The 24910-nt window shown below is 42.4% G+C and overlaps 1 protein-coding gene across 10 annotated transcripts in view; it reads right to left on the bottom strand.

The window, feature by feature from the left end:
- Nucleotides 1-24910, bottom strand: part of FOXP1 (forkhead box P1) — a 1001617-nt gene that overhangs the window by 382132 nt on the left and 594575 nt on the right. For all 10 annotated transcript variants that reach the window (XM_089672250.1, XM_089672252.1, XM_089672255.1 and 7 more), the window contains exon 6: nucleotides 8272-8453. In XM_089672250.1, the coding sequence (XP_089528376.1) occupies nucleotides 8272-8442 (171 nt within the window). In that variant the 5' untranslated portion in view covers nucleotides 8443-8453. The remainder of the gene's footprint in view (nucleotides 1-8271; nucleotides 8454-24910) is intronic.

The following is a 24910-nucleotide window of genomic DNA, read 5'->3' as shown; positions in this document are numbered from 1 at the left end:
AAATGGCCTGGTCAGGAAGGGGGTAAATCCTCAGAAGGGCAAGTGGCTAGTGTCAGGCCTGGTTCACATCTGTGAGATTTTTAGTGCATCTTGCAGAAACCCACGACAGTCCATTTAACATGGTTTCCTTTCTGACATATTAACATCTAAGCGTTTTCAGACACTGTGTTTTTAGAAAGGGCCAGGGACTTTTTTTCATGCAGCAGATTGTGTTTTTGGTGCAATCAACTTCAATGCAAGTGTTGCTTTTTTTTGCCAGTAAGAAAGTATTGTGTGAGACTTTGACGCGACTTTACACTCTGTGACACTCAAGCTGCATCAAAGTAGCGCAGGAACATTTTCAAAGTTGTGCGACTTTGAAGAGGTTCTTGAGGAAAATAGGAAAGTATCGAGTGCAATTCTGATGTGACCTTACACTCTCTGGCACTCAAAATTGCATCAAAATAGTTCAGGAACATTTTCAAAGTGGCTTCGGATTTGAAAAGGTTCCTGCACTACTCTGATTTGACTCTGAGTGCCAGAGAGTATAAGGTCGCATCAAAGTTGCACTCAGTACTCTCCTATTGGCAAACCCCCCCCCCCTAGCAAAACATATCAACACACGTGTTCAAAAACGCGCTGTAAAAACTCATTAATCGCAACACCCATAGGTGTGAACCAGGCCGCAGAGTCAGTTCCAGCAGGGAGTGGTGCGATGCCCCAGTGCACTGTGGGAAAAATGCAACCATGCTGCATTGTTCTGTACTGTAAAGCACCACACCAGCATTGCAGTGTGAACGGGGGACACAGCAAAAAACTGTACTCCATGTGCCATAGCAGTGATCTTTATAGTTTGAATGAGCTCTTAAAGACTAATCCTAGGACAAATATGTTTATAAACAATAAGCACAAGGGATATTTAATCTGAAGTGTCCCTTGTGCTGGTGGCAGCTGTAATAGTGGAAATCCTCTGCCTCCCCCCCGCATATCTCACAGTCATATTCCTCTTATGCTGCGGGGGTTAATACCAGCTCTGGACCTGTCATACACAGTCCTCAAGAGTGCCAACTATGCCTGCCCTTCCCCCCCACCTCCTCCATTCATAGAAGCTGAACTAAAGCTTCCATGAATGAAAAGCGATCTATAAATGGAAAGGCAGAGTTTTCTTTCATCCGCCTGTCCTACATTCATCAATCGAAGAGAAACTATAGTACAGCCTCTATAATTAGAGGAGAAGGACAGCATTAAGGAGGGGGTCATCCTAAGGCCGGTTTCACACTGCAGAGCCGTTTGGCCGCAGCACCAATGCGTTTTTAGTAAGGTTAACATACTGTTTCCCATAGACTTTCTATTAGACTTGGTGCCTTTTTTGAAAGCACATCAAAAGTCCTGCATGCTGCATCTTTAGTACACTTTCACAAAACGTACCAAAAACATGCAATTTAAAAGAAAGTCTAAGATAAATCATAGGTTACAGCGGAGCTCCACCCAAAACGGGAAGTTCCGCTTTAATGCTTTGTCCCCCGCTTCCCATTAAGGATTGGCAGCTTTGGGTAGTGGGGGGGGGGGGGGAACGGGTACCCGAATTTGACAGGTACCCGTTCCACTTCTGCTGCGATCGTCTAGGCGATCGGAAGTTGTCCTCCCCCCTCCCTCCCTGTAGTCTTCCGGGACACAACAGGTCCCAGAAGACTACAGGCCATTCACAAAGCGCAGCGATTCTCTTGCATGCACAGTGGGCCCCCGGCTGTGAAGCCGCAAGCTGTCACAGCCAGGTGCCCACACTAAAGATGCCGGCACCAGGGAGAGAAGATGGCCGGTGAAACCAGTGGTGGTGAGGACACTGCTGGACCGAGGAACAGGTAAGTGGGTGTATTTTAAAAGTCAGCAGCTACAGTTTTTGTAGCTGCTGACTTATTTTTTTTCTTTTCAGCTGGAATTCCACTTTAACTGCACAAAAACTACTGGTAAATCTGATAAACAGCAGCACAGCAGTGTGAAACCGGCCATAAAATTCCTGTCCTAAGGTGACGAGGCTGCTTCTCCAGAGATACAGTCAGGGCTGTGTCACCCACAAGGTCATCTGAGGTGGATACCTCAGGCGGCACTCACCAATGCATGGTGAAGTGCAGCGTTGAAACTGGCTTGTCCTCAGTGTCAGGGCCGAGACAAGAGGTGGGCAGGAGGGACGGCTGCCCTGGGGGCAATGGTTTACTGTAGAGATGGGGCGCCTTCCTTCTGTTACATTCTGACAGGAGTGTGACCTTGGCAGTGATTTTGACATATAAATGATTTCTGGGCATAGAATCCCCCTAAGCTTGCTTGCTAAGCATCATGAACTGGAAAGGGGGGCACGGTTTGGCATCTTTGTCCTGGGCACTGGAGGGCCTTGTCCCAGCCGGCCACTGCATCTGTCACACAGGCCTCTTAATGAACTCCAGCCATACAACTGTAACATCCATAAATAGAGATCTATGAATGGAGATCTATGAATGGACATACTAAAAGTCCCATCTTCCACCAGGGCAGAGGGACTTGTAGTTCTCCTTGGAGCACAAGTGTGGTGGTGTCATGGCATTCGTAGCCCATTGCTCCAACCCCATAACCAAAGGTCTGTATCACCAGATGGATCTGCAGTCTGAGGAGGAGTCTGTGCATTGCACCCACTGCCCACTAATCGTGGTACAACATTTTGCAAGCTCAAATGCAAAAATATCATAAACACACATTTTTAATCAATGTGGGAGCATTTCTCAATTTTTTTTTCACAAAATGTGAAACATGCCTTTAACTATATTGTAACAAAATGTTAGCTAATACACAACATCTTGTCCACCACCCCGTCCATTCAGGGCAAAGTGACTGTGCTTTTGCAAAGGGTACTTCCACGTATGGGGGAGCATGTGACCTCCTCCCATGTGACTGTGTTCAGGAATAGCAGCCAGTCACCTAAGTTCACCTCAGTGTGGTCTTTCTAGTCCTGGTTGCAGGCTTTGCTTACCAAGGAGAACAGAAAGTCCCATTCTAAGGCCTGTGTAGACAAGGCCTATGTGCTTTGTCTCTAAGCCATGATGCTAGCCCCTGACAAAACCACAAAATGGCTGCCATTGCAAGTTACTGGTGCACTTTAATTGGAAGAGACAATAAAAAGCTTTATTTGTTTTGTTTCTTCATGCATGGCTGGCATATCCCCTGTGTACTAATTCTACTGTCCTACATTAATCAAAGCAGCAGCCCCTGTTGTCTTAGCACCACAGATTGAGAATGTGCCCCTGGCGAAGAACGAGGGAAAAGTCAACAGGAATTAAATTTCAGTGTAACTGTTTACTCAACTGTGGCCTGCAGTTATTGAAATTTTATCCATGGGTTTGTGTGACGGCTGCACTAATGACTTCAACATGACTGTGATTCTCTCACTTCAAGTAGGAACCTGCAAGATGGAAATGATGGAATTAGCCTATTGGACGCTACAACGTCGACAGGCGCGCACAGGCACTGCAATGGACTACCAAGGAAAAAAAAAAAAAAATCACACACTGACTTGGAAGAAAGACACTGAGAAATGCATGTGTTTCAAAAACGAACAAATATATTTAAAGGAATATAGGAAAAAGGCTTTGTAGCAGTTTATTAATTTGACAAAATAAAATGTGAAAAAATCAGCTAAAACTGTTCAGGTGCATCAAAACAAAAAGTGTGCAAAGTTTTACAGTTCGTTTTGTTTAGAAAGCAGCCACGACCTAGGCAGATAACCCTATCCCCTGCACAAAAGGACCATTGCTTTCTGAGTGAAAGCAGTGGTCTCTCTGCAGAGGACCAACTGTTGAGTCAGAACTAGAGCTCTCCAATAAAGCTCATGTTCTCTGCTAATTGCAGAGCTCTAACTTTGATACAGCAGGGGGCGGGACTCAATGTGTATGTGTGTGTATATTTATATATATATATATATATATATATATATATATATACACACATATATATATATATACACACACACACTATATACATATGCAAACTACTATGAGAGAGAGGAGGGTCCTGCTCCTTGGAGTTTACAATCTAGGAGGGAGGGGTGGTCAACATGCCTCACTGTGCCCCTTTGGCATTAGTGTGCCCCCCCTTTGTTGGTGGTCAGAGGAAGCAGTGTTAAGCAGACCATAAATGGATCGATTCAGGGAATGGCTGAGATTTTATCCATCTATGGGCAGGCTGGTTGTACCCAAGGTGATCCATCGTTTTTACGTGTGATTACTGCTGGTGGCTATAGCTGCTGGCAGTAGTCACTGTGTTCTGTCAGCAGGGAAGGCTCCCTGCCTCACGCTCGATTCCCCCATCAACACAATCATTGTTGATGGGGGAATCCCTCCTACATCACTATTATGCCCGGTCATCATGGAAGGCTCCCTGCCTCACGCTTGATTCCCCCATCAACACAATCGGTGTTGATTGGGGAATCCCTCCTACATCACTATTATGCCCGGTCATCATGGAAGGCTCCCTGCCGGCAGAACACAATAGTGCTGCAGGAGGGACTACCCCATCAACACTGACTGTTGATGGGGGAATCAAGCCTTTTTTTTTCATGCAACCACTGAAAACTGAATCATCTATGGCTTGCCTTACTAGCAAAAGTTTGGTGACTGACAGCAGAGGTTAACAGGGAGGGCTGTGTTTAAATATATTTGTTTGCATTTGTGATCACTGTGATTAGCCATCACAAAGATCACAAGGCACAGAGCTAGTCTGATTGGCTTTGTGCATTTTGCCTTTCTAATGACAGCTCGATCACAGGCATTCAAAGGGGGCACTGGCCACCCGTGTGTTTTCTGCAGCACCATTTATACACGGCATGCCATAAAACTGAATCCACCAACCCACCATTATGTAGTGTTAAGGCAGTTAAAGAATTCCAAGTAAATATAACACTCACATAATTCTGTGTATACATTTCAGCTTTATTATTTTCAGCTACTTGGCTGAATCACGTTTAATTCTATTCCAGTACTATCACTGTCATCTGCAGTCCAGCACCTTGCCATGTGAGGTTGTCTTGAAAACGGTGTCACTTTGTCAACAAAGACTAATGCACAACACCAAGTTATTAGTATGATTACATAAATACAAACAGGAGACAGAGGTAGACGCCTGCCAATAAGCAGAGTGTAGCAGCTCGCTGTGACCTTGGAAAAACGACTATTATTTTCTATACAAGGATACAGGGAAGACGAAGACAAAGCAATGAAAGCGGCTTTCTTTATCTGTCCTCCCAGCAAAGCTGAGTATACATTGTATAGCCAGGATTCTTTTTATTTCCATACTATTTATGAATATTATTATAGACTAACTTTTTTGTACTTGAGATGTTAGTCTCAAATCTTTATTGGAAGGGGAAAAAAAAAGGGGTCAGTCCCATCAAAACCAATATATAAGCTTTGGCCCATCAGCTGCTAATTTTTTGAGGCCTCTGGGCCTTGAGATCTCTGCACTGGTGTTCCCAGCTCCACCCACCAGCCACTCCCATTAACAGGTGTCTTATTCAGAGTTTTAGATTTTATGTTTTATAGAAGGGGGCCCTGAGATTAAAAAAAGATGGTGGTAAATTAAGCCTAACAAAGCCCACTCACAACCGTAATATTAGTTTTAGGTGAGATGACTCTTTAAGGGCTTGTTCACACATGTGGTTAAAACAGAACTTCACTCGCTCCGTCAACATTGACTATTTTAAATCCTTATGCTGTTATCATTAGTAAATAAGTATATCATATTTACATTTTTTTTTACATTTCTTCAATTACTTCCAGATTTCTATGTCTAGGCAGATGACGTCATCCAACCCAGGAGTCTTCAGGAGGGGAGGAAGGTGGGTGGGGTTTTCCAGATAAGCACACCCTCCTGTCTGCATGCCTGAGCTAAGGGCAGAGGAATTCCAAGAAGTAAAAGCTACACAAATGATCTGCCCTTTCTCAAGATGGCCATGGACAGTAATGTTAGGGGGTGTTTTTCAAAGTGCCGATTCACACATGTGCGTTCCAGATTTCAAGGTCCGATTTCAGTGTGGATTACAATCTACTTGTTCAGTGGTTCAGGGCCAGTTCAGGACCGATTTTTGTGACACATCTGCAGATTGTACTGTTCACAGGTTCAGAGCCGGTTTTGATGCAGTTTTGGAAGGCTTTTCTGACTTTGCTGAGGTGGAGAGCGGGGGGGGGGGGGGGGGGGGGGGGAGAGCAAACTGTGCTGAAACCTGATCCTGAACTGAAATCCTGTTCTGAAATCCTGTTTTCAACTCATGACATATGCGATTCAGCGCGTTTCCCAATCTGCACCTGAACTGGACCGCATTGCTCAGAAATCAGACAGGACTCTTCTTCAATCCGAACTGCCAGTGCACCGGACATATGTGAACAGGCACCACAGAAAACATTGGTATTTCATATGTCATGCAGATTGGATGCAGTTCAAACCACATCCAATCCGCATATACATGAACCAGCACAAAGTTATTTCCCTGCAAAATAAAGCATGGAAACATATATGGGTGAGTGAGTTTGCTTTGAACATTAAAAATAAATTTTTCATTTGTGGTGTTCAGATGCATTCCACTTTAATGTAGAGCAGCAGCTCCCCTGAAAACCAATCTACGATGGATCACTTTTCAGAGGGCATGTGACAGGTGGTGAGGAAGCACCAACTGTTTTAACCCTGAAAGTTCTGCGCCACCACACTGCAACCACAAGTATTGTACGTGGTTGCAGATTAGTTGTGGCTTGGCCCCAGTTGGTCACATTTGGCAGTTGTACCGCCTACTGAATGTGACACGCCATTTAACTTTTTATGGGACTGTGAAACAAAGCATCATGAGAGTGGCATAGGCAAAGCCCTCAGTGGCTGCACTGCTTTGTTTTATTTGATGGTTGGGGGCTGGTAAAACCCCTGCTCAACCCCCTTTAACCACCCCTCAGACATCCAAATAAACAAGCCTTGAAGTACTACTCTGAGAAATACAAAGAGACTACCCTTGCAGTGCCCCCCATCCCCACACTACACAGGGTTTAATGCTGCTTAGGTCTAGGGGTAGTGCAATGGACCAGCCACAAGCCAGAGCATAGGAGAACGCCAGAGCAAGGAGTAAGATAAGTATTACATCTTGTTCCTCATCCCCTAGCATTAATAAACATTTAACCCTTACAGTGCAGGGGAGCCCAATGCAAAAGTACTTAATCTAGTAATTTCCAGAGTTGGGCTTTAATGCTAGAAATAAAGTGCGCCTGTTGCACATGAACAAGAGAAGCTGCCATTTTTGAAGCTGAAGCCAAATTACTGCCAATTCATCTCAACCCACAGTGACAACACTAGTTTCTAATAAACTGAACATTAGTTTAGCAACATATGGCTGACGGGCATACTCTAATGAGGAAAAGCAGCCAAAACATTTCATTTTCTATTATTTTTAGGTACAGATGGAGAAAAGTTTATTATTGTCTGTGTCACCTCTGGGAAGGTTTTTCTCACTTCCTGTTAAGTCACCAGAAAAGGAGATCAAGATAAACTTCCCCAGTAAAGAGACAGCCATGAAAACCCGACAAATGATGTAATTCAGTCTATTCAAAACAAAAGAAAAAGTTTTGGCAGGAGTTTCACTTTAACTGGATGCTCCTTGCCAGAGCCAACGATGGCGCTAGCCCGAGCCAACATTGCATTTTACCGTGTAGGCTAGGGCAGGGGCGGACTGACAACTCATGAGGCCCCCAGGCAATAGGGGATCATGGGGCCCCTGTGTCCTTGCCCACACTCAAAAAAGCCTATTGAAAAGGTACCAGGGGCATCTCATGTGGCCCCCTACAGACCCTGGGCCCTCGGGCAGTGCCCGAGTTTCCAAATGGTCAGTCCGCCCCTGGGCTAGGGTGAACCTAGCCTTAAATCCGTACATTTAGTCCTGCTATAACTAACCTTTTATTTTTTTTATTTGTCTGGAGTCCACCCTTAAACACGCCTGTAATCTTTTTGCACAAAGCCAGATGTTGCCAGAAAACAATATTTACTCAGTAGCCGGCGCGGCCTTCTCCCTTCGCTCCGCCACTTGTCAGCTAAGCTACTTTTTGGTACTAAACAGCACACATTGGCTCTCTGGAGCAGCCTGGCCAACTTTGATCTCGGCTTTCACAGTGATGAATGCTTGACCCGGAAAGCCAGAACACATAATAAAGTTTAAATTTCACATTCCGATGCGATTGCATGGACGGTTCTGCTTTCTCCAGCATCTCGGACTGGAGGTGGGCAGGGAGACGGTACCTGGTGTTGCTGGAGATGTGCGAGGTCTGCGGCACCTATGTCCAGAGAAGGCGTCTCGCCGTTAGAACGCGTCTCTCGTAGCGTGCACTCCAATAAGTGGTTACCGGCGCTTCCGCCGTTCTGCACGGCTGAGTCGTTACTTTTTGTCTCCGTCCCAGATTCTTGCATCATGACTCAAAGCCCTTTAAAAAAATGAAAAAAAGGGGGGGGGGTGAATAAAACAGCTGTTAAAACAGTTAGTGCATTCTGAAGATACGTGCCCTGTTTAAAATCAAACCTAAACTGTAAACATTTGTCATTTCCCTTCATACAATTTATCTTTCCTGAACGCTTCTTGCTAAACTGTTACTGTTTATTTTGTTTAGCAGCTGTAAATGTAGCAAATTTCGGAGAGCTAAATGTAGCGGATCCTCGCCTAACACTTAGCCACTTTCTCTCTTTTTTTTTGGGGGGGGGGGGGGGGGGTATGTATATTTTTTAATAGAAGCTTCCAGCCAAAATACATTTTCTTTAGTTTGAGGATAGAATGGGGAAGGATTATAGCATATCTACACCCAAAAAAACAAGTTTAAATCATGCCCAGCGATCCAGCAGTGTTCTGTAGAAATTTGTAGTACATTGGACCCTGAACTGGGAAGTCAGTGTGTTCTTCTCCAATGATCAGACTTGTGCTGACAACCCTCCCCCCCTCCCCAGACACACACACCACAAATCCAGTCACTGGGAAGATCAGTGTGCTGCTGTTTCTCTCCCAGCTCTTATACAGCTGAGATCAGGGGGAATGTGATCACTTATAAGAAAAGGGGGGAAAATGTATTTATAATATTTTTCATATCTATACACAAATGCTTTACCTTTATTTCTATTTTAAACTGAATGGGTTTTTACTAGGTAAGGATTTACATATACTTTAAACTGCCCACAGATGTATCAATATTTGGCCTGTTTAACAGGGACCGGCTGAATTCTGATCCAGCTATGGCAATTCCCATCTGACAAATGTCCATCTAACAATCGACTTCTATCGATTTGAACTGTTGGTAAATAAGGGGGCTTCAGCCAAATCAGCTACAGCCACTGCTCAGCCCATGTTAGCATAAGAGTCTTTAGAATACAATGGCACAGTGGGAAGGATTCCTCCATCCACCTTGCATGTGTGGATAAGGGAAGCCATTCATTTTTTTCAATAGCCCTCTGGCTGATCCGAAAAAAAAAATCTACTATGTATTTTAATTGAAGACTCCTTTTTATTTTGCCTGAAAGTTTTTTTTTTTTAAGATGATGGTTGTACCTTCTTTTCATGATTACATTTTTTAATATGCATTTGAACCAATTGGTGATGTAGCTCGGGTAAGAGCTGTCAATGGCTTTTAATGTTGTTAGTATTTTGAATTTAATTTGTTGGGCAATCAGAAGCCAGTGGAGGAATTGGCAGAGAGGAGTGATGAAGAGATTAAGATTCTAATGATTCAGAGCTGCTGCACACAATGTGACCAAATGTAATGTTTAGGTCATGTGACCAGATACTAAAGCACCACATAATCGTGTTTTAATGGCAAGTCATTACCAATAGATCAACCCCATCCACCCACCACCAACACCCAATTCCTCCCCAATGTGTCCAAAGCAGACATAAACTTTGAGCTCAGTTAGGTCTCCTTTGACTCCAGGTTCCTGTCAACTCAAAAACCATGCAATTTTTCCCACTCCTCAGCAAAGCTCATGCAGGAGCAGAGTAAGGACAGTCCATATTGAATCAAAAGTTGCCCTTTATGTGCCTGAGAGGCCTCACTATATCCAGGAATGACATGTGGAGACTCCCAAGCTTACACAATGAAAGCCAATGCACCTAAGTATGGCTGTAACAATGCTATTGGAATATACAAGACACTATAATAGAAATTTAACTTTTGCTGTGATATCTTATTACTGAAGATATATAGATCTTAAATTGTCAACATACACCACAGTTTCAAAGGCTGCCAAAGTACCATCCGATCTGCCAGAGTGTTTACCGTTCCACGCCCAAGATTCCGATATCTGCAGTGTAAACAGTCAGTGACGTCTGACGGAACAAGTGATTTCAATTAGAAGTGTTTACAGCTGTCTGGTAGTATTTATTTATTTCAGGTACTTATATAGCGCCGTCAATTTACGCAGCGCTTTACATATATATTGTACATTCACATCAGTAATGCAAATCCATCTTTGAAATAAAGGTCTTGGTGGATACCAAAGTATGGAATGCACCACAGAAGCACAAGTAGCAGTGCCCAAGGCGATCTACAAATGATCTTTATAGAAGTCAATCAGCAATACAACAGACAGCAATATGACAATAATGGTTGGGCTCTCCACCAAGCTGAATGGAATCACTCCAACTAAGATCACGGCACCTCACCTTGGTGGAATTCTGTTCTTAGCTTTGGGTGTTATGGTGTCCAGTGCATAAGCTGCCTCCGCTGTATCTTCCCTACCTCCTCGTATAGATGGGATGAAAGAAAGTGTTTTTATCTTCTCTTAATTTTCTACAAAAAAAAAAACTCTCTATTTTGTCAAAATGCATTGCAGTTAGGAGGGATTGTGAAATGAAGGTGGCCTTTGGTGGTTTTTAAAATATAGGTCTGCTTTTTGCAGCCAAACTGGAATAACCCCTACTTTATGATTGTTACGTTTCCATTTAAAAAAATATTTAAAAATTACAACTAACTTTTTTGAATGCTCTTATAGAAACTCCAGCACTGAAAAATCCTAACTAGTTCTCATTTATGAGAGAGCTGTGTCTGCCATAGATAACCCTGTCTGTACTGTACTGGCAGGTTGCATTATCAGTTACAAACTAGATTTAAACACTGTAGGGGAGATTTCCTAAAACTAATGCACACAGAATCTGGTACAGCTGTGTATGGCAGTCAATCAGCTTCTACCTTCAGCAATTTCACTTAAAGTGGTTTTAAAGGCTCAATGTTTTTTGTACCTTCATGCACTTACCTGAACCTCATCAAAATCCAGCAATGTGCATGAGAGCCTCAGCGCTCCAGGGACTCACCTTCCTCATTAGCTGAGACAGCAGCAATCACAGCCAATGAGCCAATGAGGAAAGATAGGGGGTGGTGCCAAGCCATAGCTCAGTGTGTAAATGGACATGCAAAGCAGCAGCTGGGGAGCAAGCCTACTTGAGTGTCCCCATAGCAAGCTGCTTGTTTAGGGGGCACTGTGCAGGAGGGAGGGGTCAGGAGCACCAGGGGGGCAACCCAAAAATAGCAGGATCGGGGCTGCTCTGTAGAGCAGGTAAATGTGTTTTTTTTTCACATCTTCGATATCACTTTAAACATTGACAATAAAACCTGGAAGCTGATTGTTTACTATGCACAGCTACACCAGGTTCTGTATGCACTAGTGTTAGTAAATCTTCCCCTATCCTAAAAGGTCTAGGATATAGAAGTTGGCCTTCCTAATTGTATGTTAATAAGAGTATACCTAAGCTGCCAATACATTAGTTAGCTTTTTTCATTCAGCCAGCTCAATGAATGAAAAAATGACTCGATTCCCCCATGAACACACTGAAGATGGATGAGGGAATCTTACCCGCTGTGTAATTGTATTTTGACAGGGGTAGAAAGATGCCCGGCCATCAGAATACACATCAGTGCTGCAGTATGTAGCCTGCATCGCTGATCAGGCAGCTAAAATCCAACAAGGCAGTTGAACAGAAGTCGATTGGTAGATTTTCTTCTGTTCAACCACAGTGACCATACATAGATCAAAATTCAGCTGCCCCCTCCTGAACTGGACGAATTTTGGTGCATGTATGGCCAGCTTTAGTCCTAAGGCTTTCTCTTGGGACAGACTCAAATTAAACTTTTTCAGAAATATTTGCAGTCAACCATGACACCTTCTTCTGGTCCCCTTTTTTTAAACACAGCACGCCGCAACTCACGGCGTATACAATGCAGGTGCGTTGTCAACTACAGTAACATCTTTGGCACAGTAAAGCTCAAGGTGGTGCACATGTTACTGTGCATTTGCAGTAAAACACAAATTTTATTGCATGCTACTGCAACACAAATAGCTGAATGAGCCCTAACAGAAATGAACTACACTACTCTAAACTAACAATAAAAAAAGAAAAAAAAAATCACCAAAGTTTGCCAAAGTTGAAATGGGAAATATTTTTGCCACAGTCACTCTTCTGGTCTCTAGAGTAATGATTGCCACTAAAGTTGACTTGTAATGTGGCCTTGAGATACAACTTGGCCCTGTTTTCCACCATCCTTATTACATGTATTCAAGACTCTAATTATGCACAGCACTTAAAGAAGCCATGTTCAAGAACATGAAGTACAATACAAAGCACATATTTTGCTCAATGCAGCACAATGTCGAGCCTTTGTTCCAATCTATTCAGTGTGATGCAGAGCCCATAGCAATAACAGTGCCTATTCTCCAATACACGGGCCATGCTCAACTTCATTATCACTACATATAATTATTATTATTCTTAATGAGCTTCCTGTGAAGTGATGTTGTCCAAGGTCTGAAGGAGGCCAGAAGGGAAGAGGGAAGGCGAGCGCAAAATGCACAAAGCCCTGCCTGCTCTTTCTCCATTTTACCAAAGCAAAAGTGGTGCCATACTTCAGGGTCCAATGTTGTATACAAGTGATTCAAAGCTGTATTATATCACACTTTGAAACCATGTTGTCATGGAGACACAGTAGTACCAGAGACAGTTAATCTTTATGTCCAGATCAGTGTGGAAAAATTTGAGGTGCAACTGTTTAAAGAATACCTTTCTCATCTTCTCCTTGCACACCATTCGGAGATAAGAGTTTGTAAAAAGAAGGGAGCATGCATCCCAGTTGAGACATTCTAGTCTGTCTATTGTATATGTGAGAATTCATTTTATTCACTTTGGCTCTCGTACCCATTTACCCTTTATAGACCAAAGCAATTTTTACATTTCCACCATAGGCCTGTTTATTTGGAGATATATTTGTTACTGAAGATAACAACATAATAGTTATGGTTGTTTGTTTGTTTTTGAACTAGACTTTCTTTAGTCAATATTGTAATGCAAAAATTATTTTTTTTATTATGGAATCATTAGACAAAAAAAAATTACATTTATTTATTTAGAGTTATTTTTATATAAATAAAAAGTACAAAGCTAAATGGTTAGCACTTCCACCTAGCACCACTAGGGTTGTTGGTTCGAATGCCAGCCAGGAGTTTGAGTGGGTTTCCTTCAGGTACTCCGGTTTCCTCCCACACTCCAAAGACATGCTGGAAAGTTAATTGGCTTCTAACTAAATTGGCCCTAGTATGTGTATGAATGTGAGTTAGGGACCTTAGATTGTATGCTCCTTGAGGGCAGGGACTGATGTGTATGTACAACATATACGTACAGCGCTGTGTAAATTATTATTATTATACAGTATTTATAAAGCGCCAATAGTTCGCTCAGCGCTGTACATTACAAAGGGGGACAGAACATGTGACAGAACAATACCAATACAATGCAAAACATGAGGGGATCGAGGGCCCTGCTCTTTCGAGCTTACAATCTAAATTGACAGCTCTATATAAGTTCCTGTAATAAATAAATACAAATGGTGTTTCTGGTACAAACCATTGCAAATGTAAAAAAAATGATTTTTTTCAATCATGTCTATTATCTTATTATGCAATACTAAGGGCAGTTCACACAAGAATGCAATACAGGAAACCTGCATTCCGTGCGTATTTCCTGCACCATGTTCAAAACGAACTGCCATTGCGATCTGTAGCGGGTGTCAATAATAAGTTCATGACACCCCAAACACAGGTCCTAAAACGCAGTGAGTTTATCTGCACTGGATCACATGGTGCAGAAGTACCATGCAATCCAGTTGAAGTGCAGTGCAATGGGATTTGAAACCCAGTTCACACTGATGTGATGTGGGAATCGATGCGTCAAAATGAAGGGGCTGAGATCACACAGAACTGCATGTTCTTCCCGGTGAACTGGCCTTAAAAAAGCAACAAAACAAACGAAGCACAAACAGATAAATAAATACTAAAAATAAATAAAAAATATCAATTACAAAATCACCAGAAAAATATTAGCAAAGAGATAAGGGGAGGAATAAGTTATTTACGGCTGCTTAAGGATTAACTAAAGGTTCCTTAGAAATACATTTTATAAAAGAAAAAAACAAAACAAACTAGCGATTAGTGGGCCAGAAAAGACTTTGGATCTGTCAAGCCCATGGCTGCATCACATGACTAGCAACATTTTTGAAAAACACACCTATTGGTCAAGATCACATCAAAGACTGCTGGAGCTTGTAGTCTGCATAACAGTATATATGTCACAGACAGTGAAGCGAGCAGGCTGCTTGATCCCTTCTTTTCCTTATCTGAAACCCCAAGTGGCCAGAGGAAACCACAGGAGGACTGCTTGTACAGAATGGTTCTATATTTACATCTTAAAGTAGGGGGTTTAGGGCTAGGAGTGTTTTTAACATTTTGCTTAGAGTTTCCATTTCACATGGCTCCTTTCTTTATTTACATGTTTGATTTTATTTATATATGTTCAGTTATTAATTTTGCTTATTACATTTTATTGCTACATTAAGACTTTTATGCATGTTTGTTTTGTTACACCTTTGAGATGGACCCCATGGTGAGGCAAAGTGATGTCACCTGCCCAAAGGCCTCATAGTGAGGCAGAGTGATGTCACCTGCCCAAAGGCCGCATAGTGAGGCAGAGTGATGTCACCAGCCTCAAGGTCCCATGGTGAAAAGGAGTGATGTCACTGGTCCCAAGGCCCCATTGTGAGGCAGAGTGATGTCACTGGTCCCAAGGCCCCATGGTAAGGCAGAGTAATGTCACCGGTCCCAAGGCCCCATGGTGAGGCAGAGTGATGTCACTGGACCCAAGGTCCCATGGTAGGGCAGAGTGATGTCACCGGCCCCAAGGTGAGGCAGAGTGATGTCACCGCTCCAAGGTGAGGCAGAGTGATGTCACCGGCCCCAAGGTGAGGCAGAGGGATGTCAGCAGCCCCAAGGTGAGGCAGAGGGATGTCAGCAGCCCCAAGGTGAGGCAGAGGGATGTCAGCAGCCCCAAGGTGAGGCAGAGGGATGTCAGCAGCCCCAAGGTGAGGCAGAGGGATGTCAGCAGCCCCAAGGTGAGGCAGAGGGATGTCACCGGCCCCAAGGTGAGGCAGAGGGATGTCACCGGCCCCAAGGTGAGGCAGAGGGATGTCACCGGCCCCAAGGTGAGGCAGAGGGATGTCACCGGCCCCAAGGTGAGGCAGAGGGATGTCACCGGCCTCAAGGTCCCATGGTGAGAAGGAGTAATGTCACGAGTCCCAGGACCCCATGGTGAGGAGGAGTAATGTCACCAGTCCCAGGACCCCATGGTAAGGTGGGGTGATGTCACTGGTCCCAAGGCCCCATTGTGAGGCAGAGTGATGTCACCGGTCCCAAGGTCCCATGGTGAGGCAGAGTGATGTCACTGGTCCCAAGGCCCCATGGTAAGGCAGAGTGATGTCATCGGCCCCAAGGTGAGGCAGAGTGATGTCACTGACCCCAAGGTGAGGCAGAGTGATGTCACCAACCCCAAGGTGAGGCAGAGTGATGTCACCAACCCCAAGGTGAGGCAGAGTGATGTCACTGGTCCCAGGACCCCATGACGAGGCAGAGTGATGTGACTGGTCCCAGGACCCCATGGTAAGGTGGAGTGATGTCACTGGTACCAAGACACCTTTGGTTAGGCAGAGTAATGTCACTGCCCCTAGGCAAGGCAAATGGAAGCCATTGTCTAAGGTTTTATAATTAATCTCCCTTATTTGGTTATTTTTGATCATTTCAATATAACATTGAAAGCATTCGGTTTCATCTGTTCCGTAAGTGCAAAAATTTACCTGCTGATCATTCCAGAAATGGATAACCTCCTGTGCTCCATTTATCAGTTACATTGTTCCCAGTTATCCCTGAAGACTATAAAATATCTTCCCTTTATGAGGGATGAATAGAGAAAGAGGGGGGGGGGGTGGGAGTGTTTTATGTGGTCCTGTCCTAAGGCGACAGCCATGGCTACCTCCATAGATACAGTACAGTGAGTGTTGCCACCCCAAGACAGGAAGTATATTACTGGCAGGGTCACTATTTGAAAATAAAGCCCACAAAAACAAAAAAAACGAAGCTACAAAATGTTATATGCTTGTTTTTGGGTTTAGATACGCATTTGAGATGCAGTCTAGAGAGACAAGGGCCCGTGATTATTTTACTAGGGGTGCCCATCATTTTATATTACCCTTGAGCTTACTGTTTATTTAGCCAGTCTCACGCCTAATCAAAGCTTTTTTAATAATAATATTTAGATTGTTCTTTTTCTTTATTATTTGCTGTTACATGACAAGTCTGAATGAACCCAGATGCGGCCTGTAATTTCATGCCATTCAATATTTTCCATCTGTACCTTTAAACATGGTCACGTCAACCAAAACTAATGAGAAACCTTATTAACTTGGGAACAACAGTAGGTATTTGACCACACTATTTTTCAGTGGCAAATCAATTTCACACACATGAAGCTACGCTAATGTCATTCTGTTAGTCTGATAAGTGGAAATTATATTCCATACCCAGAGCTGTATCAAAACATATAACCTACACCATGTTCCATAATTATTTCTGAATAATTTAACACCAGACTAAGCGGTATCAAAGCATACGAAGGGAGCCTCGCAGTGGATCAAATCTGCTTTTCACCGGAGCCATGTCAACAGACACAGAGGAGTGTAATCATGGATGAGAAAACATCCTGTAACATGCCTACAAGCAAAGAATTCTCAATCCTCTCTTTGCAGGAATACTCAAAGCAGACACTGTATGGGGTGTGGGTCTCAGCGATCAGGCATTGCAAATGCCTTTTAGAAAAACTATTAGAGTATAAAGAGCATATAGAGTATAAAGAGTATCATGCAAGCTAAAACCAAAGTCCATTAAAATAGACCTAGCTTTAGATGTAAAGCAGAAGTAAACCTAAAGTGTAAACAAACACTAGCAGATAGAGATTTATAGTAGAAGAAATGTAGTACCTCTCTTCTCTCATAAAATCAAGCTCACAGTTTAACATTTGTACACTGACTGGCATGCATGTGCGTCTCAGTACACAATCCCGGCACCTAATCGATGCCAGCAGTAAGTGCTGGGTTGAAAGAATTTAGGTGCACATGCATGGGATATACATCATCCCAGCCAATCAAGGCAGATGAAGACTCCAGATCTCAGGAGAAGATGGAGAAGTAATGGAAGCACCAGTGATGGAGTGAAAAGAGAGATCACTTTTCAGAGGCGTTTGAGAGGCAGTGAGGAGGTAAAATGATATCTCCTCACTGCCTGCTTTGACCCAATAAATTCTGCAGCACAAGGTCACAACCATGTGCATTTCATGGGGTTGTGATGCATCCCCATTCGATTGAATAGGTCACGTGTGGCAGGAATACTACCCACCAACATGACAGGGGGTTCATTACTGCGACAACAGCAATCAAAGCATTATGAGTGTGGCGTGTGAAGACCTCAGTTTGCTGCCTTTATAGCTTAAGGGGGGCTGTAAACACATATCTCAACCACATGTTTTTATCAACCCCTTATTTGCAAGTCTAAACAAGCCCTGAATATAGAGAATTTGAATGTTGGGCTGGCAGCTTCTATACAGCTTAAGGCTTCCACGATCACAAGCAATTAAGAGTTGAAGTGCTGCACTGTAATATTCAAATCCACGTAAGCTTATTCTAATGATAAAATGTTTGCAAAGCCTAAGCATTTCAGGGACTGTATCTCTGCCCCTTTCATGAGAACCTGAAAAAAATTAAACTGTAAGGCTTGGTTCACACCTGCGGTTTGCTTTCTATCTGTTTCTGCAGTGGTTTTTGCGGTGCGTTATGTTTTTGGGTTGAATTTTGTTATGCTTTATTTTTCCTTGGGCAGATTAAAAAACACAAAAACGCATAAAAAAAAAGTGTACATGCTTTCCTACAGCATCTCCATTGAAGTCTACTGAACCAAAAGCACTGTTTTGCGCTTAAAGTCCCTGACGCTTTCCAAAAACACACCGGTTGAAATAAGCATAGATGTGAATGTGTTCCATAGGAAACCAAGTTAAATGGACTGTAATGCATTTCGGCAAAAAGCACCAAAAATGCATAGGTGTGAACCAGGCCTAAACCAGCTAATGGCAGATTGCTGTGCAAACACATATCAATAATATACAACTGGAGATTGATTTTTGACTCCTCATACACACCTTCATTATTTCATTTTTTTTAGCCCTAATAAAAGGGAGAGGAGATACAGCTCTGAAACACATTCATTTTGAAATTATTTTATCTTTAGAATATCTTGCATAAGGATTTGATTACAGCGCTGTGCTTCAATTTCAAAATACGTAAATGTGCAAATAGTTACTGTGTTCATGCTAAATATGGTTATTATTTATATATACTATGTTATAAATGTAATTATTTTTAATTTCACTGTTACATTATTTGCATCCATCAATCAAATGAATACGGAATTCCCGCTGTCTGAGCTCCAGTCTTAAAGTGTAGTGGTAGGGAGCCCAAAAGTGAACTGCGAAGTGAGGTAATCTTGTTTTCAGTCAAAAACTATTATAAACAAAATAAAAAAATAAATGCTACTAGAGCATCAATGTCAATTGCAAGATCAGATCTGCTTGATTGCCAGATGAACTAAATAATTCACTCATTTCTATTGTCAACCACTAAACCACAGTGTTGAATCACACATGTAATGACCACTGGGGTCCGTCATGCATACAGCTGCCTTTGTGTTCCAAGAAGAAACCTGTAGTTAGTAGCAAGTTGTAAATTACATGTACCTTCCATTATTTGATTTTCCATTTGAAAGGCCTGGTTCAATTAATGCCCAGGGTTATTATACGTGTATTCATTTGTAGACATTTATCATGTCTTTCTCCAGCTCCACCAATCCCTTCTAACCCTTTAAATTGTCTTGGTACAGAAAAAGTAAACCATAATCTGTAATGAAGCATTCCAACATAGCCGAAGGATAGCAATATAGTTACCAAACAACTGTACTTGCCAAATAACAACTCCACTGACAGATAATTATTTTGTCTGGGATCACCGAAGTGTCACCTTCAGCTTTTTATATCTTGCACATCTCCACAAGGGATAAATGGTCATTTCACACAAAACTGATATTCCAGCTGGGCACTAGCAGGGTAAGGTACTCAATTTGGGGTCTTGTCTCACTTGGGGTCTCAAGCAGCACTACCCCCTTTCTGCTCTATAAAGTCTTACTCCTACAGCTGCACTTTCTATAATATAAAATAATGAAAAACTCCAAAGGGAAGAGTGGCATTTTAGTGGGCACACTTTAAGGGGTTCATTTACTAAACTTAGAAAGTAAAAAATCTGGTGCAGCTCTGCATAAAAACCAATCGGCTTCCATTTTTTTTTGTTAAAGCTTAATTGAAAAAGCTGAACGTAGAAGCTGATTGGATATCACGGACAGCTGCATCATATTTGCACTCTCTAGTTTTAGTTCATCAACCCCTAAGTGTCCCTGTAAAGGATAGATAATGGGCAAAGAAAGAACATCAGGGTAACTTCTGAGGTTGGCATTTCTCTGTTAAACAAATCATACAAACTACAATCTGATAAGTCTACCTACAAATATGTAGCACCAAGGGCCAGAGCGATTAGTTTTACACTGAATGCATTGCTTATCCAGGCCCCCACATGGTATTGGTAAATGTAGACGAGTTTATATAATCAGATTGTAATATGTAAGCGCAGCAGATATTGATCAGTATGGAAGATGTAATTATAGGAAGGCTGCACTGGAGTGTATACTACCATCATGTAACAAGTTCAACACAATACGGAAAGCCACAAGCCACATAGACCTCAGATTATGCCTTCCGATGTGGATTGTTAAATCTTTTTTAGATTCTCTGTTTTGGCAGCTTTGAAGTGGACGTATTCTGTAAAAGTATGTAAAAATCATTGTATTGCACAGGATGTCAAAAAGAAGGCAATAAAGTCTTAAAGCATCATTAAGATGTTAAAACCAGCTCCCATAGCATTTAGGTTGCCAGTGAACCTGTCCTGAAGCTAATATGCTGACATTTGTAGGACTTTTAGGCTTCCTGCACATAGGCGTAGGGAAAGATGCAGGTTCTTAGAGCTGATAGCAAGATCCTAAGTAAAAATGTTTTTGTATGCTGTATGAATAGATACATTTTTGTTTTCATGCATACAGTGCAAATGTGCAGTATTGGTGTTTAGTAAGAACGGACACAGCCAAATGTCAGAATGTGCATGGACATAGCTGCATTCAGAGTCGTAAAAATAGTGCCCCTAAAAGTGGAATTTTTTTGTTCATGTGCATGCGCCATTAGTTCTCATATGCTGACATCGCTCTTCAGTGCATTGCCACCATATTTTCAGGATACATAACCGGGAACCAGATCACCATGGCATCCAATTTTTACAGCTCAGGCGTAAGTGTCTGAAAACTTAACTGCCCCTTGCCTGTCTGTGTAAGCCAGCGGTTGATAAAGCCTGGGCATGCATCCAACATGAAATATATCAAAAAATAAAATATCAGTTTTGGGTAAAAGAATCCTTTAATTGATTCTGATACATATGGTCGCCATAAATACTTAAGACTTCCATGTGACTGCTCAGTGGTGTGTAAACGCAACCACAGTATAATCAGCAAGCTGCATACATCTACGCAAGGAGAGACAGAAACAAAACCAATTATATGCCAATAAAACAGCAGCTACAGAAAAATAAAGCACATGAAAAAAATTACAGTTTAATGCATAGGAAATAGATGAAGAGATAGTGAGCACAAAAGAAAAATAAACACAGTTGGAGATGTGGAATAAAAGGTACAATGGGAGTTATGCTGCCCTGTTTCCCTCTACAGCATTTTCATAATTATAACAGGAAGGCGTACATTGCAGTTCAAGAGGTAATCAAGAGCCTAAGCCTCGGGGCTGTTTTAATGTATGCAAAGCTTGTGACCCACGGAAAATGAGAGGTAGGACTGAATGGATGCTGAACCTCACATACATCCTATAGACCCCGGGTCCTGATGAGGGACTACTAAAATTAACACACAATTAATTTCTGAATTGACAAACAAATGAAACTCATAAATCTACTTTCTCATTAATTTTCCTTTTGGTATAATTTAAAGCAGCAGCGGCACAAGGGGAAAAAGCGAGCATTATCCATCATAAATATCAGAAAGATAGCGTTACGGTGCCATAAATTATGCATATTACCTGTTGTTAAGGGGTGATTAATGCACTATCCCCTTTGTTTTACAGTATGGAGCGTCTAGACAGGGGACCCTAAATGTGAAATGTCATTGAGTGAGGTGGAATTAACGCGTTTCGCGATGGGGGCTGAGAAATTCTCAGGCTAATGACATCACTTTGTCTGGGTTTTGAGCCTTGGGCATTGGAGCTCAATAGTTCAGCAATATTTATTTGCAGAACAATATGGGGTCTAAAATTATTTATTTGAAGGACAATATGGGGTTCAGCAATATTTGTTGTGTTTATCACAACAGAACCACTGTTAAATGTAGCTGTACCATAAGAGCCCTTGGCTGCCACGATGGGGAAAATCATGTGCTCATGTTAAAACTTAACTCCAAGCAGATATAAAGTAATTTAACCCAGTTATACATATGTTCTGTAAGAAAAAAAAAAAAAGCATTCCAGTATATTTGTCACAAAGTCATGGGGCAGCACAGTGGCTAAATGGTTAGCACTTCCGACTGGCAGTACTAGGGTCATTTGTTTGAATCCCAACCAGGGTGCCACCTGCTTGGAGTTTGCATGTTCTCCCTGTGCCTGTGTGGGTTTCCTCCAGGTACTTCGGTTTCTTCCCACACTCCAAAGACATGCTGGTAGGTTAATTGGATCCTGTCTAAATTGGCCCTAGTATGTATATGTATGAATGTGAGTTAGGGACCTTAGATTGTACGCCCCTTGAGGGTTAGGGACTGATGTGAATGTACAATATATATGTAAAGCACTGAGTAAATTGACAGCACTATAGAAGTACCTGTAATAATAATAATAATAATAATAATAATACAAAACATGACTGTGTCTGCACCTGCCGCAGTAAATGTGCGGCAAGTGGTTAAGTTAAGGAAATTGTTTGTTTCTGCCTGTTACAGAGGAGTGTTCCTAGCAAACAAAGCAAGAAGAAACAATATTACTGAGTTATGGAAATGTATGTCTCTTTGGCTGATCAGTAAGAGGTTAATTGACAGTGATGCATGCTGGAGAAGGATATCAATATTTAGGGTAAATATTGGAGAGGGGTCCTGGCCTCTTGGGCCCTTACCAAGAAAGGCAGCAGTGTTGGAGATCTGTGCCTCCAAAATCTGTTGACTGGAAAGACCCTGTACTGGCAGAGTTAGGGGGCTTGGGGTCTGGAAAACTGGAGCACCTAGGGAAGATGCTTCTCTGTTGAATAGTGACCTGTGCACAAGCTGCTTCTGGTGGACATGGCAGGGGGTCCTATCTACTACTTTCAGAAGGTACTTGAGCTGCCCGCTGCTGATCAGCCATCAGTGTTGACAGATTGACGGTACTGGCTTAAAGGCTCTTTGTGTGTAATAGCTGGAGCTGCATTTATGGTTTTTTTTGTGGGTTTCCTGTGCCATAACCAACACTCCTAAGTTTGTAGTGTCTAACAAACTCTCTTAATATGTTCTAAAGTGATTGGCACCTAATTCCCTTAACTCTGAAAAGTGCCAAAGATTCTGGCCAGAGGTTTGACATTCTAACCCACCAATCCACCTGGGAGTCCTCCTCATCTGCCAAGAAGTGTGTGTGTGTGGGGGGGGGGGGTCTACACTGTCTTCTACACTAAGAAGACACTAAAATTCGTATGCAACTACTGAATATTTTATGAGAACTTGCACACCTTCCTCTTTGTTAGCGTGATCACGGCCTTATCACTCTTTCCTTCAGGTATTTCTTTGTACAAGCTTGACAGCAGAGGGAGATTGAGCGAGAATCCTTGAATCAAGGCAATACAAACCAGTTCACATGGCCACAGAGAAACACATGACTGCACTAACAACAGGCTGTCCACACCATGATGATGCAGGATTTCCCTTCACCATGACTGACAGCCTGCGTCCCTACCATAGACCATAATCCATATAAAAAAAAGGGATGCACAGAGAAGCTGAGCACAATGAAATCTGCTATGAAGCTCCACTAACACAAAGAAACACTGTCAGTGATGTTGATACATATCAAAGGATTTGCTGAAAGTGGTGCTGTTGGAAAGCTTAAAGTGGTTGTAAACCTCAGACATGAAATATGAACAAAGCATATCCTTCTATAGCATGTACTTGTCGCAATTAAGAGAATTAAGTGTCATTTTTGTCTGCTGCTTTATTCTTATCAGCATGAATCACTTCTAACAAGTTTTAATGACACCAAGAGAAAAATGGTGACGGGGAGGGACCTCCAGCAGATTGACAGTCTCAGCTCTATTACTGTGTGCTGTGTGAAGTGAGGTGCGTCCCTTCCCTCCAATCAATTCTCAGAGTTCTCCTCACGGAGCTCTGCAGCGTGTAGTATCAGCTCTCCACCCCTTTTATGAACTCTCAGACAAGTTTTAAAATTCAGCACTTTGAACGGGTGTATAAAAGAAAGCTACAGATACACAGGTACAACTTATGTAGGAGGATTTCTTTCACCTCTGTGTATCACCTGAGGCCAGTCATCTCACTGAATAAAAGCAGGGGATTACAACCACTTTAAGGAAATAGTTTACCTTAAATGTATTTTGAAAAACAGCAAGTATAAGTACCTGATGTTGTCTTTATACTAGCTTCAGTGAATTCCCCATTCACAGCAGGACTATAAGAAGGATGGCCAGTACAGTGACTCAAGAGGACGCCATTTTATTGTATAATGGTATCATTCTAACCATGGAATCTTGTTGACAGGAAGAAAGAGCAGAGAGTGCCTTGGGATGACCTAAATTATATTGAGATGCCAAGGAAAAAACAAAAAGGTGCGGCACTGTAATCCCTAAAATCCAATATAGATATGCTTACTTATAAATTGCACTTAGCCAAGATGTGGATATAAAGTGACAACGTGCAAAATGCAAGGTAAAAGTGATATTGGTGAGTACTTATCAGTGTGCTAGGTGTTCATGATCATAAACAGTCCTAAAAACAGTTCATAAAGTGCTTTAGAAGTGATCCATCTGAGAGGGTCTCAGACAAGTGCTCCTTACAACATTCTGGTGACGTGCCGTGAGACTGATAGGAATACGCACTCACCAGATGCGCAATCTTTATGCGCATATACCTGCACAGAGCCCAATCTGGAGTGAGGCCTTAGGTGCTGCAAACTATCCAGGGGAAGGGGATCCATAACGGTTTGTGACCAGACCAGGCTGACCCGGTTCTGAAGGAAGTTTCCAGCAGACATCCTTGAGCTCTACATTTACATATATGCACATAACGATTGTGCATCTGCTGAGTGCGTATTCCTATCAGTTTCACAGCACGTCACCAGAATGTTGTAAGGAGCACTTGT

This window comes from Staurois parvus, unplaced genomic scaffold (assembly GCF_062004578.1).
Source record: "Staurois parvus isolate SC_StPar_1 unplaced genomic scaffold, SC_StPar_1.0 ptg000124l, whole genome shotgun sequence".
NCBI lineage: Eukaryota > Metazoa > Chordata > Amphibia > Anura > Ranidae > Staurois > Staurois parvus.
Note: the sequence above shows the minus strand (reverse complement) of the source record. Positions and strands in the feature narration are given on the sequence as shown.